This window comes from Lolium rigidum, chromosome 6 (genome assembly GCF_022539505.1).
Source record: "Lolium rigidum isolate FL_2022 chromosome 6, APGP_CSIRO_Lrig_0.1, whole genome shotgun sequence".
In the NCBI taxonomy this organism is placed as follows: Eukaryota; Viridiplantae; Streptophyta; class Magnoliopsida; order Poales; family Poaceae; genus Lolium; species Lolium rigidum.
The window spans coordinates 151,842,271-151,860,951 of record NC_061513.1 but is presented as its reverse complement, the minus strand read 5'-3'; the positions used below and the strand labels follow the sequence as shown (position 1 = coordinate 151,860,951).

The window sequence follows — 18,681 nt, the reverse complement described above, 5'->3', positions numbered from 1 at the left end:
CATAAAAGACCCTATTTGCAACATCTCTTGCAAGGGGATAACTTGGTGAGAGATTGATAAGATAAGCTGTGATCGACAAAGCTTCGACCCAATAATGTTTCAAGTAGATTTGCACTTGACAACAAGCATCTAACTCTCTCCACAATTGTCATGTTCATCCTCTCAGCAAGACCATTCAGTTGTTGTGTCTTTAGAGGAGTAAATTGGTGCCTAATTCCATGCTCCTTGCAATAGGCATCAAATGGGCGAGTATACTCTCCCCCATTATCAGTGTGAATGCACTTGATCTTCATCTCAGTTTCTCTCTCAGTCGAGACTTGGAATTTCTTGAATACACTTAGTACTTGATGTTTGGCCTTCAATACATAGACCAAAACCTTCCTGGAAAATTCATCAATAAATGTGACAAACTACTTTGCTCCACCCATTGACCTCACCAGACATTTCACAAACGTCGAAATCTACCAAGTCCAACACCTCGGGCTTCTTGTGAGGAGGTTGACTCTTGAATGCAACTCGGTGTTGCTTCCTGTTAGACAATATGAACATTTCTTGATGTGAATGCCTTTCACACCTTTTAACAAATTTTTCTTCACTAGCACTGTCATTCCCTTCTCACTCATGTGCCCTAGTCTCTTGTGCCACAAAGTACAAGCATCTTCTTTTTGCAACGCATTCACACAAGCGACGGAAATCTTAGCATGAACATGATACAAAATTAAAACCATGTTACCTTTAGCAAACAACCAGATTTCATTTGGTGAGCTTGTCTTGTGCATTTCCAAATTTCCTCAAGTACACATCTCCATCAAGAAATCCCACCGAGACAATGTTGAGTCGTAGGGCCTCAACATGCCTCACCGACTTGAGGACTAGTGTGTCGTGCCATTTTCAGTCTCCGAGTGCACACCTCATCTTCCATTGATTTGTGCTATATCATTGTTTCCCATCTTCACAACACCAAAATCACCCGATGTATAGTTTTGAAGAACTCTCTACGAGATGTAACATGTATGGTAGCACCGTTGTCCGGTATCCAAGTCATCTCATCATCGTCTGCAAGGTTGATGGTATCATCAGAAACTACAATGATCATGTCCTCAACAGTGGAACCACTGCTGCCATCATGTTCTTCATGCATGAGAGACATGATCTCCTCTACTGCAGTAATTCTTCCCTCACTGTCACTATCATTGTCATTTTGTCCATGAACTTTCTTCCTTTTCCCTTTCTTTTTATCCTTCTTCCATTGTTCACGTTGCCACTTGATGTGACCCTTCTCATGGCAGTGACGGCACATAGAATCAGCATACTTTCCTTTTGATTTGCTTCTACTTCTTCCTTCACTCTTACTCGGACCTCTACTCTTGCTTCTCCCCCGTGACTGAGTCACCAACACCTCTGAGTGTGAGCAAGAACTGTCCTTATCAGTAATTTTTCTAGACTTTCATTTAGTACCTTGGTCTTCACAAGGTTCCAAGTGACAATGCCATTAGGTGCTTGAATTGCACACGGTGACCTTAAAGGTCTCCCAAGTGTCCGGTAATGAGCCAAGTAGTAGCAAGACTCTCATTTCATCTTCAAATGTGATTCCCATTGAAGATGGCTAATTTATAATGCCACTGAAATTCATTCACATGATCTAAAATTGGAGTGCCCTCTTTGTACCTCAAACGCATCAATTTCTTGATCAAGAACATCTTGTTGGTACCTTCTTTGCGAGCATACAACTCCTCCAATTTCTACCACAAGTTGCGTGCATGTGTCTCATCAATGATATGGTTCAAAACATTGTCATCCACCCATTATCGAATGAACCCACAAACTTGTAGATGAAGTACCTCCCACTGATCTTCCTTCATATCCTCGGGCATCGCGAGTGGAGAACACCGAGCTTCCGAGTATTCCTTTACATATATCAAATCCTTCATCTTGTTCTTCCAAGATTGATAATTAATACCATTCAAAGATATCATTATGTTGGTATTCACTTCCATCTTTCACACAAGCAATTGCACTCAGCCCAAAACAAACCTTGCTCTGAAACTTGAGTACAAAGCTGAACCTCGGCTCACGGTACCACTTAGTTGGGGCAACTGTAAGGGTATATTGCCCCTATGTGTGGTTTTGGTAATTAATGACAACCCCTATGGACTAATGTTTTCATTGATTTTATATGAAGGAATATTCCATATGTACTACTTGTATTCCATGTGTTGGATTCAAGTATTGATGCCATGTAGATAAAGATACACCTTGTGTATTGGCATCAAGATCATTGATTTAAAGATATATATGTGATATGATCAAGATGAAGAAATGAAGATGGAGTTCTTATGTGGAACTCAATATTAGCCATGCTCTATCTTATGTGATAAGCAATGGATGATCAAGATCTTGAGAGCTTGATTCCAAGTGAAGAATTCTTTATATACACCTCAAGATATTATGATAGAGTATGAGAAGATACAAGGTTGAGTTGGGCAAGTTCAAGATGAGCATCTCAAGTGGATCACATGCTTGAAGCTTGCCGTCCATTTGGTGATAATGGACATGTGAAGATGTGCATCAATGAAGCCTTCCCATCATAGTGTATGGGGGAGCATTTGTGAGTCTTCACGATAGGCATTCTAGCTTGAGTGGAGCTTGAAGTGCTATCATCAAGATCAAGCGGGATGCGCAAGGCAAAGGTATGGCCTTGCTAGGTTTTCCTTTTACCGGTCTCAAGGTGGTTGTTGGGAGACCGGATTATAGGATAGATAGCCGCACTATCAAGAGGGGCTTTCGGTTGGGTAACTTGATCACATCGTCTTAGGGAGTTCAATCATTTGCATACTTTGCATATCCCTATTGCTTCTTGGTGTTTCTCTATGAGAGGTTCTTGAGCTTGTTGCTAGCTTTACAACAAGCCCAAGTTCATCGAAAACGGAATCCGCATGCATCTTCTATTGCGTTTTCGAGTTTGGACGTCTTCACCGTTTCTTGACGGTGGGAGACTCCCTCTCTAAAAACATCTAAAAATATCCTGTGAGGAGTCTCCATATTTCCAACAAAATTGGTTTCATGTCAATCGGGGTCCGGACACAAAAGTTATCACGAGTTTTTGTATAACATGTTTTACCCGCTTGCCCGGTTTCTCACCCGGCGTGACCGGCCATCCCATCGGCCGGCCCGGTTCAAACCGGCCCGTGGATCGGTGCCAACCGGACCATGTACTTGTAAGACACGAAGTGCCCCGGTCATGGCCCGGTCACGAGGCCGGGTTTGGACCGGCCGAGTCCAGCCCCTCGTCCGGTCCGGCCGGGCGATGGACCGGCCTTCCCGGCGCGGTTGCGCGCGACAAAGACCCGCCCCGGTCACGACACTGGCGCCTGGTCCGGTTTGGACCAGCTGGTCCGGTATGTGGCCCGGTCTGACCGGCCCCTGGACCGGACGGCCCGGCCCCAGGCCCGGTTGACCGGCCTCCTCGACGGTTGACTCAGCCCAACTTTTCCCCAACGGTTATATTTGCTCTTGGGCTATAAATAGCCCTTCTTCCACCTTGGGCTGGTTCAGTTCTTCTGTTCTCTCTCCTCCATTGTTGCCTTTGAAGAACTTGCTCTCTCTCTTGTCTCTCCCCATGATTGTTGCTCATTCTTGAGGGATCTAAGAGAGGAGATCTAGATCTACACATCCACCAATCCATTTCTCCTCTAAGTGAGGGGAACTCTTGGGATCTAGATCTTAGAGTCTTTTATTGACTTTCCCCATTGTTCTTCCTCTCCAATCTCATCTTAGCATTTGTTGCTTGGGTGGGATTTGAGAGTGAAGGATTTGAACACCTCTAGTGTTCTTGCTTTGCATCATTGCATAGTGTTGAGCTCTCCACCATGATTAGTTCGAGTGAGAGACCGTGAGCTTGTTACTCTTGGAGGGAGACCTCCTAGTTGGATTGGCGGTTGGTGCTCCGGTGATCTCTTTAAGAAGATTGTGAAGAGGCCCGGGCTTCTCCTTCGTGGAGCTTGTGAAGTGGTTGTGGAGCTTGCCATCTCCGGAGCGGAGGAAAAGCTAACCATAAGGAAAGTGACATTATCCTTCGTGGGTGTGGTTCGAAGAATAGGGTGAGCCTTCGTGGCGCGGGGAATCCTTCGTGGGACCTCCACTCCTCCAAACGTGACGTACCTTGTTGCAAAGAAAGTGAACACGGGAATACATCCCCGTCTCCGCGTGCCTCGGTTATTTCTATACCCGAGCTGTCTTTCCTTGTGATAGTCATCGTGCTTGAAGTACATATATCTTGCTATCACTTGTGCTACATATATCTTGTGCCTATCTTGCTTAGCTCTAGTTGCTATTGTTACACTTAGTTGAGCTTAGCATATTTAGGGTTTGTGCTTGTAAACTAAACGTTAGTTTAATTCCGCATTCTTACAAGACAAATCCGCAAGAGTTTTTAATTGCCTATTCACACACCCCCCCCTCTAGGCGACATCTCGATCTTTCAGCAACACACAAGGAAAAACCACCTCCTACTATGTACGTGTGAAATACAAGATAAACTTCGAGGATAGCTTCAACCAATAGATGAAGCGGAAAAAATAAACACAAGCACACGCACAAGTGACACAAGGATTTACGTGGAAAACCTCCTCAACTTGAGGGAAAAACCACGGGTGTGAACTAACCGGTCCACGCAAGCTTCACTATGAACCTAGGTACATAGTCTTCTTTAGAACATCTAAAAATTACAACACACTTAACCTTGTTTCCCACTGGCAACAACAACAGCAACCACAAGAGGCAAGATACAACAAAGCAGAGATATCACAGATTATGTCCTCTTCGGTAATGAACAAAATGCTCTTAAACTACAGATCCAATCAGCACCAAACTTGGTAGACAAACAGAGATATGAGTTCCCAACATACTGACCAAAAGTCAGCTCAATCGTACACCATTTTCCTGCCCAAACTGTTCGTCTCCTAAAACTACTCTGTGTTGAAACTGCAGCAGTCCGTACTGGCTTCACCGCTTTCAAATCTGATTCTCCTCTGACCCAAATCTCAAACCAGCTATCCAGATCGAAGTTCTCAGAGCAAGGAACAAGCTCACCGAGATTGGAGCCGATCCAAGACTTTTTAAGCCTCCAAACACCAACTTGAAGATAGACCGGTCAGATCTTAGAGATATAAAAAGAGATCACATCTCCTTCTTCTTTCTCTCTTCTCACTTGGTTGTGATGTTTTAGTGTGTTCTCTCACCCTCTCACAGTAGCCGCCATGTTCTGGCTTGCTCTTACTCTTTCAGTTACAGCCACCAATGGTGGCTAGGGTTTTCTTCTTATCTACCTCTCAAAGAGGCAGCATAACCGTTAGAGGCGAACATCGATCAACGGTTGATACGTGTTGGACTTTTCCGTTAGGTTGCCAACACACCTCCATGTGGAGAGACATGGCCCAACACCTATGGCGTCGTTTTTCCTCAACTCCAGCCCCGTTTACTGGTCATCACAGAGGAGGGAGTGGTGGCTGTCTCATCCTTTGAAGCTGAGTACGTCGCAGCAGCGGCCGGAGCAAGCCAATTAGTATGGCTGAACCGCCTCATAGGTGAACTGACGGGCGAGGAGCAGCCAAGTTCATCATGGGCGAAGCAAGCACATTGACACCAAGTTTCACTACACTCGTGAGCGAATTGAAGCTGGGGAGATGGACGTTGTCACGTGGGCACTGAAGAACAAGTTGCTGATATCCTAACGAAAGCTCTGAGGCGAACCAAGTTCATCGAGCTGCGCCAGAAGATTGTAGTTCAGAAGATCGTCACCGAGCAGCAAGTTTGAGGGGAAGAAATGTTGTTCAAACCTTCCGCCACTGCAAACATCAAATAAACTTGGAGCTGTAGCTATCATTGGCCGTTAAAAACACACGGTGCTAGTAGAGATTCAGAGAGCTAGGACTTAGCCGTTTTACATCTTTTAGGTATTTTCTAGCATGGACTAGGTGACCGTGGATGCGTTCTGTGCGTGTTCACCATAGTTTTAGGATCATTGTGCGCATACTACGGTTGTGGGATGGAAATTTCCACGACGATCATTGATTGTAAAGCAGTAAGTTGTTCACTGCGCCAAAACTCTGCCTCGCGTGCATTTTTAAAACGTTGACCAACGGGAAATGATCCCTCCCTTGGCTATACGTTGTTAAGTAGGATGAGACTCTCCCGGCGGATGGACGTTAGGATGATAACCCGGTTTAAAGTTCGCCTCTCCCTACGAAATTACCGCGAGATGGAGATTCAAACCCAGGTGGGCTGGCTGCGCACTCGCTTGCCTTGCCACTGAGCTAGAACTCAGTTCTCACGTGCATTTTTCAGTTTCTTCAGAGTGAAATTAGAGAGCGGGCGAGATCGACAACTACATGAATCAATAGTTGAAAAGCAACTATAGACACATTCGTGTTTAGGTTGATAGCCATTTCAGCAAGAAAGAAATTGCAACGAAAGTTTGCAGATTCGAATCAGTGAATTGAGATTGTGAATGTGAGAATAAAACAAGTACTACGAGTCTACAACATGCTGATAAATACTACGAGTCTCTCTACCATAAAGATTGAGCAACAAAATTGTAATTATCTCTACTAATAAGTTACGGATCGGTGGTGTTGGTAGGTCAAAATAACCGGAACAAATTTTCGTCCGTCAAAAAAACCAGGGATTACGGATGAAATATGCCAAGGTAACCCGTGGAGGAAATACCAATCCTGTCTGGGCAGGACTCCAATTCCCTTTCATCCTGATAATGCCTGGACTGCCAACGAGCCACGATTGATCTTCCTTTTTAGCTCCTATCCCAGGACGTCAACGTATTGGGCAAGACAACGCCGTCGGTTTTTATCGCCAGAAAGACGAATATCTCTGAATTACTCTAGGCGGCACTAAAACATAGAGTTCGGCATGAATACAATGTCGCTCGCCTAGCACAGTTGCTTGCCGTACGTCATCCATCCTCGTCCCTCCATAGCTTCCATAAAAGTCTGCACGGGTGCACACTCCTATCTCCTCACTGCACGGACGGGCACCCTCCAGTGCTCCACTCGCCTCGCCGCCATAGACCATGGCCGCTTCTGCTCGATATTTCTTCATTGAGAATCCGATTGAGACGAGTTCATGCCGACGTACCTGCAAGCCAACCTGCCTACGCGCGGAGGAAGTCTGCCGCCGTTGAGGCAACAGGAGCTTCCGTGGATGTGCGCGTAGGCAACTGGAGATTCCGTGGACGTAGTGTCGTGGCCGCCACAGAGCCGAAGCCATCGATGATGCCACGGAGCCGGAGCGGCCGCAATGTAGGCCATGTCCAAACCTGAGCCTGAAATTTTCATGTCCTACATGATGTCTTCCCTAGATTTTATAGCAGATTAGAGAGATGGGTTGATCCGCCTGCCGCTTGTCCTAGAGAAAACTGATCCATGTTACGAACTTGATCGAAGGAGAATTTTCAGCTAGACCGGTAGAGAGGCCGGTGACCTTCTCTACAAGGTTGGGAATGTGAACAGCGTCTTCTATGCATCTGATTCTACGCCTTTAGGAACGAACAAGTTTGCAACCGAACTTAATTGAACTACTATAATTTTCCGAACTGAACTGAATCAACTGATGAAATGTAAGTTCAAGTTTGGTCTGCTTCCGGAGTGCATTAAAACGGAAGAGGAAAACTAGCTGGAGGTCTACATATTTGAATGTTGTCCCTAGATGAATTTGATAGAGGATTGGTTGATAGGTGTATGTTGTTGTCGGATAAATATTTGGTTCACATTAATTTAATCATATTGTGATGTCTAAGCCAGCGTACATATTTAAAAAACAATGAAATTAAATTTAATTGGCTTAGATTTGTCTAGATTCGCACCCTAAAACACGTCTAGATGGATGTGTTTCTAGACAAATTTGGGGCAAATAATTGGAACGGATTGAAATGTTTTTTTATATCAAAAAGAAACCATGTTGATAGTGCATGCTCATATTATTATTACAAGGTATGGTAAATATGCAAGCACAACGCGGATTCATCATCTAATTTTTTCAAATTTAAGTTATATATTATTTTTTTGCTGCAACGCGCGGGCATAGTGCTAGTATTATATGTAATTAGTATTGTTGGATTCGTATTGAAAAGCACTTTCTCGATGATGCTAATTTCATACAAACAATGTTTATATATTTAAAATAACTTTTGGTTAAATAAAAAGCACGAAAAACGAGGATACCTTATTCCTCTAAATGAAATCGGAGGTAGTAGTACAGTAGTTGTTTGGATCACAGAAGTGACTGAGCCTCACGAAAGAAGGAGAGCACACGTACGTACCTGCATCCTGGCGCTCTGCTTGCTGAGCTCCGAGCTATGGTCCGACGAGGTGTACAGCGACAGGTACCCGCGGTGCACGGACGGGTCGGACCCGTCGGCGCCTTCCGGGCCGAGGATCCCGGCCGCCGAGGCGAAGGCGAGCTTCATATCGGCCACCCACTCCAGGGCCCGCTGCGTGCCTCGCCACGCCACGACGATGTCCCGACGGCCGAGCGCGGCGGCGCCCTCGTCCGTGGCCACGGCGACGTAGCCCATCCAGTTGCATTCCCTCTCGCGCCCGTCCCGGCACAGCGGCCGGAGCAGCACCTTGCCGTGCACGTCGGCGCTGGCCGTGGCGTAGATGTAGCGGGTCACCTGGTACCATTCCGGGTGGGACACCTCCACGCGCCGGAGGAGGTCGGCGCGCCGGTACCGGCACATGCCGGCGTTCGGGGAGCGGCGCTCGGCGATGAAGGCCTCGTACGTGGCCATGATCATCTCGCCGTAGGTGATGAGGAGGCGCCGGAGGTCGACGTCGAGCGGGTCGAGCAGGCCGTCCCAGCGGTCGCTGCCGTGCAGCTCCCGCCACCGGCCGGACATGTCGCCGGAGAACATCGCCAGCGTGCGGGAGGGCGTACCGGCCTTTGTGATCGGCCTGACCTTTGGTCTTGTTCAGCTGGGCTGTGCCTCCGTCGTGCCAACCTGTTCGTTTTCGTTCTGACAAAGTTAGGTTGACCTCGCACACAAGTGGAGTTGTTATCTTCTGCAGAGACTGACAACTGGACCTGATTTGGTATACATCCTGTTAATGGATCTTGTCAGTTTTCTTGTTCGTTCGTGTGATTTTAGGTTAGTCTCTTTTGATGTATGAATATCATTATTGATGATTGTTACTACTCTAGTGTGTTAGTTCTTTGGAGCATTAGCCGACGACTTCGCGTATGTCTACTATAACAAGGTCTACTACTACAAGTTTTGTCCGGCTTTGTTGATGAAGGGGCGAAGACAACGGCGCGCCTTCGACGTGTGCTAGTATTTATAATCGTCGCTAGTGGTCTATGAATCTATTTGTATTTTTAATTACTTTTAGATATCTTTGTGCTGTTGTTGATAACTATTTATAGATTGGTGAAATTTTCGTAAAAAAATGGTATGACTAGATTGGCCTTTTTTTTCTGGAAAACTATAATTGCGATTTAAAACATTGGCATCTGAAATTTTACCGTGTGAACAGCTGAGAAAACAATGCTAACACTTCCAGCGAGGGCATGCAAATATTATTTGTGGTATTTCAGGAATGATAGTTTTTCTTCCAACCTTCTAACAACACCCTTTCCCCTGCCCTTTTCAAGATAACAACTTTTTCGAGTGCTTTCTAAAAAAAGGACTTTTCCAAAAGCCAGAACTATTCTGGATCTACTAGAACATGAAGCTTGAAGGAAAGGGAAGCAATGAGCTATAATTTGAAGCGAAGAATCAAGGACATCATTACCTTTGAAATGGAGCCCTCACTGGCGCCTACAATTGGAGGAGAAGACACGGGTGGCCTGTCAAAGTGACCACACCGGCGGCGGCATCTCGGCTGGTGGAGGCGAGGGTCACCGGTTATCCATTGATTGTGTGCGCCGCGTGATGGTATGAGATCAACGGAGGGAGAGAAAGATGATAGGGCAGAGATGGGGACTAGGGAAGGGGAAGGAAACTTGACCTGGGAGGGGAATTTATTGGGTCATTAAGAAACAAATCTCAGCATATCCTAGTGATTATTTTTATTTTAAAAAATTGGTCTTAGTGGGTTTGGTGGCACTTTTTTTTTACAGGTTTGGTGGATCTTAATTTGCGGTCACTTTGGCGATGCACTATGGAACAGAGCTGGCATGTCCATTGTTTTCTTTCAATAAGATAGAACGCGGTGCAGGTTTTTCTATCTTTTCCCAGGATTGCATACAAACAAACACTAGGACTACGGATTTTGCCAAATATGTAGTGGATTTTTTCTTGTAATTTCCTTCATTATCAACGCAGCTAACTTACAAGCATTGTCTCTGAGAAGTTATACTATTCAGAACTGTGCCAAGGTGAAGCAACTTCGACATTGGGCAAAATGATTTTGTAAATGCAATATGTGCATGTTAGAAATAATATCAAGGCAAGACCGACAATCAATGTCTAGGGCCACTTGATTTACCAAGAAGTTTGTCTATTGAGTTGATGATTCAACAAGTTTGGAACAGAAAAAAACAACAAGCATATAGCGTTCATAACATTGCATTCCGCATCCCTATCGGAAGGGCGGGCGCTGAAGACTTCCAAGCCTGGAACCACAGTAAGTCAGGTGTGTTTTCGGGAAAATCTGCGTACCACCTGGCTGTTCAGAGGAAGAGAGCAGCAAGAGGTAATATTGGGTCCTCAAGAACATGTTCGGAGCATAAAGGATGGTTGGCGCTGTGGGCGGCTAATGTCCCTGGAAAAACCGAAGTTCATGTCTGGCGTTTGGTGAAGAATGGCTGGTCTGTCTAGCGTGCGGTAGAACATAAAGTTTGGTACATCGCCTCCGGACATGTCCCCATTCGGCAATGGCATGGTCTTTCCTTGCCGAGAAGACGGGCAACAAGTGGGAGCCCCCGCCGAAGAAACTAGCATGCCATACGGGGTTAAAAGGGTGGCTTCTTGATTGGATTGGGAAGAGCTCGGCGGATCAGACTTCATGGATATTCACCATGTTATACAACTTATGGCAGGCAAGGAATGATGCTCGAGAAACGAAGATCCTAAAGGACCCGAAGTCCATTGCGCTACAAACTTGTACCACGGTTGAGTGGAATGGGATCCATGTGAAATCTCTGAAGACGTCCACTAAGGTGATGGAGCACTGGCTACGACCTGAGTTACAATGGTACAAGATCAATTCGGATGACGCTTTCAATCAGTCGGAAGGCGGGGGGGGGGATCACCATGGAGACTTCCAAGGGGGAGCCAGCCATTTTTTCATCCAAGTTGTTGATGCTGAAGGTGAGGAACTTCTTGCATGCCGACAGGAACTAATTCTTGCGAAGGATAATCAGGTCCAGAGGGTCGTTCTGCGGCAGAAGGATCGCGATCGGTCTATCCATGGACCAATCATCGAGGAAATAAAGGAATTCCTTCAGGGTTTCGTTGATGTCTCAATTCGTGCGGTACGAAGAACTGCTAATGGTGTTGCACATGCATTAGCAAAAGAAGGCTGCATTAATAAGGTTAATAGGTTTTGGCTTGGTGTCCCACCGGCTAGTATTGTAAGCACTCTTGTAGTGGATGCTTCAGTGAGTTAATATAAACGCAACACTTTATTCTAAAAAAAATTGTATTGCGGAAATTCAATTCGGCTCCCGGGTGCGTATGCTCCCTCTACCAACAAAACATATTTCGAAGTGTGGAAAAATTTTGACAAAAAATTCTACATGTACATCTCCATAATATATGTGTATGCGTCAAGTTTCACGAAAAAATAATATTTTTTGTGGCCTATGTAAAAAAGAGAAAATTTATCCTGTAAAAAGTATTGTTTTCAGCACTGATTTTTGTCTTTTTTACACACGTCACATGATAAGTTCATTTTTTATGAAACGACTTTGTGAGCGCGTAGCACGTGAAGATGTACGTGCGAATTTTTTGTTTCAATTTTTTTAAAATTTAAAATATGTGTAAGATACATTTCGAAATATAGAGAGCATATGATCCCATGTTTCAAAACACCACTCCCCATTGTATTGGTGTCAAAAAGTCACAGCTAAACAAATTTGAGTCTTGATTACATCAGACAATTGTTATTCAAAATAAAATCATTGAAAACTATGAATTCGAACAGAACAGGATACATATCTTCGCTTAAACAATCAGCACACGATTAACATTTCCCCTGTTTTAAGCAAGCAAAGCTTGCTTTATTAGCGTATTAAGTCAAAGCTTCTAGTTGCAACTTGTTGCCCGGTTGTCACAGTGATGATTGCGTCAGGTAAAAAGACCAACTGGCTGGCTAAATCAGTCATCATCCTCATGGTCGGCCAGATGCCACCGGCCATCCTTGCCTTTCACCATACCTTTGTTCTCTACCACCCACCAAGATGATGGAATTGAATACTCGTGCTTCAGTGCATCTTCATGTTTATTTACCAATGCGATGTCTCGATCAACCTCCAACTCAAACCCTCCATTGCTCCCCTGTGTCCCAGCAACACCATGCATGTAGCACTCCATGTCATGCCATGTTAACGGGTTCCCAGGGGTTTTGATGTAGGGTGATTCCCCTGTGTCGATCATGAGCTCTGTGCCGCAATCGCTGTATCCTAGCTTTGGCCAGTTTGGGACCACATCAGGGGAGTTCCGAACACGGAGCAGCCTTAAGTCTTCTGCACCGTCAAATGCTTTCTGGAAGTCGGAGTTGCCCACTCTAGGGCTACCGAACACGAAGGCCGAGACCGGGCAGCTCTTGTTATAGCCATTGGAGACGATGTCAGTGGCACTGATGGTGGCAAGAGCAGCCCCAAGGCTGTGGCCTGTAATGGTGATGCTGGTCTCCTCTTGCTTGTACACCTCCTGTAACCTTTTGATCTCGTTCAACACCTGATACAAGCTTGTTAGTTTGATGAAGGACTAATTCCTCGTGATGAATATAACTAAAAAGTGGCGTCAAATATGCCTGACTAATGAGGCGAGGATGCATGCATGGGCTACACAGTTAAACATCTATTTCTTTAAAAAAATATCATGGCTTTTTCTCCAGCAATCCAAACTGTTTTAAAATGCACATTATGTTGTGCCATGATTGTCTTTATGCAGGCTACACTTTAGATGGAACATACGTAAATTATCCCACATCTGAAACATTAAGATGCTTCCTTAGTACAGTAAGATGGAACACAGAAATACAACACTGGTGAAAACAGGAAGCAAGAGTTGTTTTTTCACAACCGACAGGCTAATATTCACGAGCAAGTATAGGCAAGGCAATAATATGTTTCCTTTTGTTCTTTTGCTTCACTTTTCAAATGAAAGAAAACCTTAACTTCAAGCACATGCATCATTATAAGCTATATACTAATTTAGATAATGGGGTTTCACGTGCACAAAGATTATTATCAACTATTCATCCTAATTTAGTGGTTTGCTTCAGAAGATGAGATAATCTTAAATATTGGCTTTCATGATATACTGATGCTTGAATAAAGAATAACAAGAATTACCTGATAGCGTGCACTCTGTTTGTTGTACTGAGACCCTGGGTCAGTACTCGTGTAGACAGACAACCACCCTCCATGAACACGGGGGTCGTCAGCGCTGCCTGGAAGAACTATTTCTGAAGCAGGCGCCAAGGAAATATCAAGGTCATCCATCCATTCTAGCATCCGTATTGTCCCACGCCATGCCACCACCACATCCCGCCTCCCAAGCACTTCCTTACCCTCATCGGTGGCCACAGCAACAAACCCTATCCAATTTGACTGCTTGCTCCATGCAGCCTTTGACAATGACTTCACCATGAACCCATCAGGCAAGCTGACCGTACACATTGCATATATGAACTTTGTAATCTCATATAGATTAGGGTTTGATACATCTACCCTGCTGAGGAAGTCCTTGCGTCTGAAGAGGCAAGACCCAGCGTACCTTGATCTTCTCTCTCTGTTGAGCCCAGTGTAGGCTGCCTGTGAGAGCTCACCGTAGTTGATGATATTCTTCCGGAGGTCGACGTCAAGAGGATCAAGTAGCCCCTTCCAGTAATTCACACCGTTGAGTTCTCTCCATTTTCTGGCAATATTTCCAAACCCTCTTAGAGAACTCATATTTGAGTATTTGACATGAAGTATTTCTCCTTGTGTTGCTTTGTTTCTTGTAAGCTACAAGAGCCCACAACTTCTTATTCCGCTTGCATATATATAGGAAGAATGCTAGCCTGCTGGCTTCTCCATTAAACTTTCAGTCCAATATGCATGTAGAAGAGCTCCCCTGTCATTCTCTAATCCTACCAAATCTTTAGCCTGGCTTGGCAACCATCCATCCTGGACTTCGAAGCATAGAGAAGCTTGCAAGGATCAAATAAGGACCAAAAGAGAATTAATCATCATATTCAATGCCAACTAGCACTAGCCTGAAAAAGTTAGGAAGGCAAAATAACGTGTGACACACCATATCTCTGTGTGCCTGCGAAGAGAGGAGCTTACCATTTTGGACCAGCAATGGACAGTGTTTTTAGCCCATGATTTTATGATGACTATTGTGTCAGTGATTGTATATGCAATCATACTACACAAGACATTTGCCAAACGAGAAGGATCCATCAGATCATGTTGACTAACCAAAGTTTTGATATTAAAATCTGCACCCCCATGTTTTATCAATATATATATACAACAATACTTAATAAACAATGACCATACAACAGCTGAAATTTATGTTTCGAAAGGCATGATCCAACAATCATTTCACTGTTATTGAGAGCAGTCATCCCAAAAAGTTGTGTGAAAATGATGGCAAACCACAAGAATTAGGTAAGAAGAAAAAGGTAAGCTTAGCAGTCACTCCATTCCACTGAGGATTCCCTCCATTTCAGAGTAAGACAGGTCTAGATGGTTCAAGAATCTTGCATTATCAAAGTTTTTCTTATCTTACAAGCTAACTGTACAACTTGACAAGGTCACAACAAGTAAAGCCACAAATACAGCTCAGCATCTGCCTGTCACTTCCAAAAGGTACTACCAATGTCCAGCAGGCATAGCAATGTGCCGATGTCTAAGAATGCCATAAGTTCACATTAAATCAGTTCAGAAATACACAAATAAGAAATTTAAGAATTTCTTAACTTGATTGAACAAGATTTTGCTTTTATGAGTTCACAAAGAATATGATTTAGCACAGAGCATAGAGCAGCATTTTAAAACACCATAATAATGTACTACCTCTGTTCATTTTTTGACGTCGAAAGTTTTGTCTAAATTCAAATGTATCTAGACACTCTTTAGTGCATAGATACATCCAAATTTAAACGAACCTTCCGCATCAATTAATGGACGGAGGGAGTAATCAAAATCACTACTGTATTACACTACATCAGTGTAAAAAATAGAGAATTTTTGAATGGTCATTATTTTCACAGTGTAACAGATATGGTAATATCATAATAATGTAATAAAAATCACTATTATACTACATCACTTTCTCTTGGATCGTTTAAAAAGGAAACATTAGGTAGCTTCTTCAATATGTCAGCCATTCTTCTATGCACAAAAAGAGCCATCTCACCATTGAACTGAGGTTGACCATAGGAATAAAGATGACAGCATCCAATCCCAAAGGAGAAAACTTTTTGCAGTTTCACTGGAACTGGAGAAGCACTTCTTTGATGGTATGCAGTGCATTGGGTTGAAATTGTCAATGCTAAGTGCAGATTACCAGACAAGCGCGATAAATACACCAGATCCCTCAAACCTTGAAGTAGGCAATCATAATGAAGATACAAGGAAGGCATGGTCAGATGCTGATTTCATTAGGAATTAGATTCTTGTAAAGGAAGGATATGGAAGTTCCCAAAGATGCAAGGGAGTTTTATCAAATAACTTTTCTTTTGAGATATGGAATAACCCATTGTATTCTTTTGAGATCGGCCTCGCTGGCACTTTTATCAAATAACTTTTCTTTTGAGTTTTGATGTCATTGTTCATCACAACCGCTGAGACAGCTCACGTGAAAGAAAATGCACCATTGCATGCTGGCAGGAGCCAAAAAATGAAATTATGAGTTGCTATCCAACTATTCTGCAAAAATGCTACCCTTCAGGCTTTAATGGATCCAAGGCACACTGTATAAAAACTGCAAAGCAGAGAGCCTAGTGTCATGCTGGCCTGAATATAAAACAGCATTACGTGGCCAAATACCATATTCAAGAATCGTCATCCAAAGTGATCCAGCTTCTTGCAAAGTTTCTAAACAGAATTAAAACTGGATCCAGCACCTTACTATTGGGCGAAAATCAACTTTATGACTCATCATACCAGCTTCCGAATTGGTATAGATCCGTTTATCAAAACAATGTACTCCAGGTGAAAGACTCTGTGTTGATGAATCCATATGAAGCAAATGTCCAAGAAGGGCATTGTGTGAAAAAAGAATGTTGTGGATCAGGATATATATCACCAGAAATCCCCACAAGAACACACCCCATCTTCAAACCGGTGGAACCGGCGGTTATCTCTGAGAACCACAACTCTTCCAGTACACTTGCTGAGATACTTAACTGCATTGTGACAATCATCACACACTCGTAAGTTCTTCATAACTCGGATCGGCACGCCTTCCGGAACAATCAAAAGCCCCAACCCAATCGCTAGCCTTTCGCTGTGATACCCCAGCGTGGCACGCTTCTCATCCCTGTCGACATCCTTAACCACCGCAGCGGTGTCTGCCACATAACCAGCGGCCTCCATCTTCGCGCCTACTTTCTCCAGCAAGCTATAGATTTCGGTGCTTCTCGGGTGTCTCCTGCAGTTGGACACAAAGGTATGCACCTCCCCTGCAGCCTCAAGCCAGCTAAGTCCAGTCTCCTTCCGCACGCCCGCATCACGCATCGCCTTCCTTGCGAGCGCTGCATCGACGTGCCTTCCCGCAGCTGCATACGTGCTTGACAGGAGCATGTGCGCGCCAGAGCTGCGGGAGCCAGTCTCAAAGAGCCGCTTCGCAGCGATCGCCGCGGTGTCGGCGTCCTTGAACATGCGGCATGCCATGAGGAGCGCGCCCCAAACAGAGTCAGGCGGTTCCATGGGCATCGACTCAATAAGGTCCAGCGCTTCAGGTATACGTCCTACGCGGCCAAGCAGGTCGACCATCGCGGCGTAATGCTCGGCCTGCGGCTCGATGCTGTGTTCTTTCTTCATGAGGGAGAAGTAGCGCTTGCCCTGGTCCACGAGACCAGCGTGGCTGCACGCGCTGAGCAGGCACAGGAAGGTGATGTAGTTGGGGCGGAACCCGGCGGTCTGCATCTCCGTGAAACGCTGGAACGCCATGGCGGTGTGGCCGTGCTGCGCAGACGCGATAAGCACCGCGTTCCAGATCCCGAGGTTTCTCTCGGACGCTGCGCTGAACACCCGGTAAGCGCAGTCGACGAGGCCGCACTTTGAGTAGAGCGAAACGAGCGAGCTGCCGACGAACGGCGACGCGTCGAGCGCTGTTTTGATGGACCGGGCGTGCACCTGAGCCCCGAGCTCGAAGAGTGTCGCCGCGGCGCAGACGCGGACGATGCAGGAGACGGTGAAGTCGTTGACCTGCACGGCCTCCGCGAGGGCGGAGCGGAAGATGAGCAGGGACGCATGGTGCATCCCGGCGTCCGCGTAGCCGCCGATGAGCGCGGACCAGGAGACGACGTTCCGGTCCGGCATTTCGTCGAACAGCCTGCTGGCGTCGGGGAGGTTGCCGCACTTGGCGTACATGTCGAGGAGGGCGGACCCGACGAAGACGTCGGCGGCGAAGGGCGTCTTGGAGGCGAGGCCGTGGAGCGCGTGCGGGGCGAGCGCGGGGCGCGACGAGTCGGCGGCGGCGGCGACGGCCTTGGCGGCGGAGGGGATGGAGCGGTCGGTGGGTGGGACGCCGGCGGCGAGCATGCGGCGGAAGGCGTGGAAGGCGGCGGCGGGGAGGCCGTTCTGGGCGAAGGAGGAAATGAGGGAGGACCAGGCGGCGGCGGAGGGCGGGGCGGGGAGGTCGAGGAAGGCGCGGAGGGAGAGGTCGGGGAGCGAGCAGCGGGCGTAGAAGGTGAGGAGGTGGTGGGCGAGCAGCGCGTGGGAGGAGGCGGCGGCGGGGAGGTGGCCGGCCTTGAGGAGGTGGCCGTGGAGCTGCTGCCCTTTGGGGAGTGCGCGGGCGGCGGAGAGGGCGACCAGGAGCTCCGCCAGCGACCGCGCGCACGCAGGAGCCGCGCCGAGCGGCGGCAATGGCGGAGGCATCGCAGACTACAGTCTCCAGGTCCACTTCGATCGACTTGACCGTCGCCTCTTTGAAAAGTACATGCTGCAATATTTGGTCTTACCGGCTGCACACCACAACAATTTTTTTGGGTAGTGAACTAGTGATGCATATTTGTGCCAAGTGTCCTATATTTGCATCACCATCTCTTAGAGCATCTCCAACAGGCGCGCCATATTTCGGCGCTGTATAAGTGGCTACGTTCGCACCGTAAAAGTATATCACGCGCTGCGACAAAATTTCCTCCACCGGACGCGCTAAAATACAGCGCGACCGTTGGCGCAAAAAATGATCCTCCACCGGCGCGACGACGGAAAACAACTTCGATACACTACTATGCATTCAAGAAGATCAAATACTCACATAAATCATGAAACAAATAATCT

At 46.1% G+C, this 18,681-nt stretch overlaps 2 protein-coding genes and 1 pseudogene across 3 annotated transcripts; all 3 read right to left on the bottom strand.

The window, feature by feature from the left end:
* LOC124663426 overlaps positions 1-9,888 on the bottom strand; it is a 19,280-nt pseudogene extending 9,392 nt beyond the window's left edge.
* A 2,185-nt stretch (positions 9,889-12,073) lies between these two features.
* LOC124668341 (phospholipase A1-II 1) lies at positions 12,074-14,453 on the bottom strand. 2 transcript variants are annotated; one of them, XM_047205503.1, is made up of 3 exons: positions 13,958-14,453; positions 13,534-13,846; positions 12,074-12,913 (listed from the first exon to the last, which is right to left on the bottom strand). In XM_047205503.1, exons 1-3 carry the CDS (start codon positions 14,131-14,133, stop codon positions 12,332-12,334), a joined length of 1,071 nt encoding a protein of 356 aa, XP_047061459.1. In that variant the 5' UTR covers positions 14,134-14,453; the 3' UTR covers positions 12,074-12,331. The 2 variants fall into 2 exon arrangements, with proteins under 2 accessions (XP_047061459.1, XP_047061458.1); XM_047205502.1 differs by having other exon boundaries at positions 13,534-14,450.
* Positions 14,454-16,392: 1,939 nt separating this feature from the next.
* On the bottom strand, positions 16,393-18,276 carry LOC124668340 (putative pentatricopeptide repeat-containing protein At5g52630). The gene has a single exon (XM_047205501.1). It carries the CDS (start codon positions 18,274-18,276, stop codon positions 16,477-16,479), a length of 1,800 nt encoding a protein of 599 aa, XP_047061457.1. The 3' UTR covers positions 16,393-16,476.
* Positions 18,277-18,681: the final 405 nt, after the last annotated feature.

What these genes read in the sequence shown, in the direction of transcription:
- LOC124668341 (XM_047205502.1), bottom strand. Translation starts at nt 14,133, where the DNA reads ATGAGTTCTCTAAGAGGGTTTGGAAATATTGCCAGAAAATGGAGAGAA. An exon ending in AACAGAGTGCACGCTATCAG is followed by an intron (nt 12,914 to 13,533) that starts GTAATTCTTGTT and finishes AGCTTGTATCAG; the next exon opens with GTGTTGAACGAGATCAAAAG.
- LOC124668340 (XM_047205501.1), bottom strand. Translation starts at nt 18,276, where the DNA reads ATGCCTCCGCCATTGCCGCCGCTCGGCGCGGCTCCTGCGTGCGCGCGG.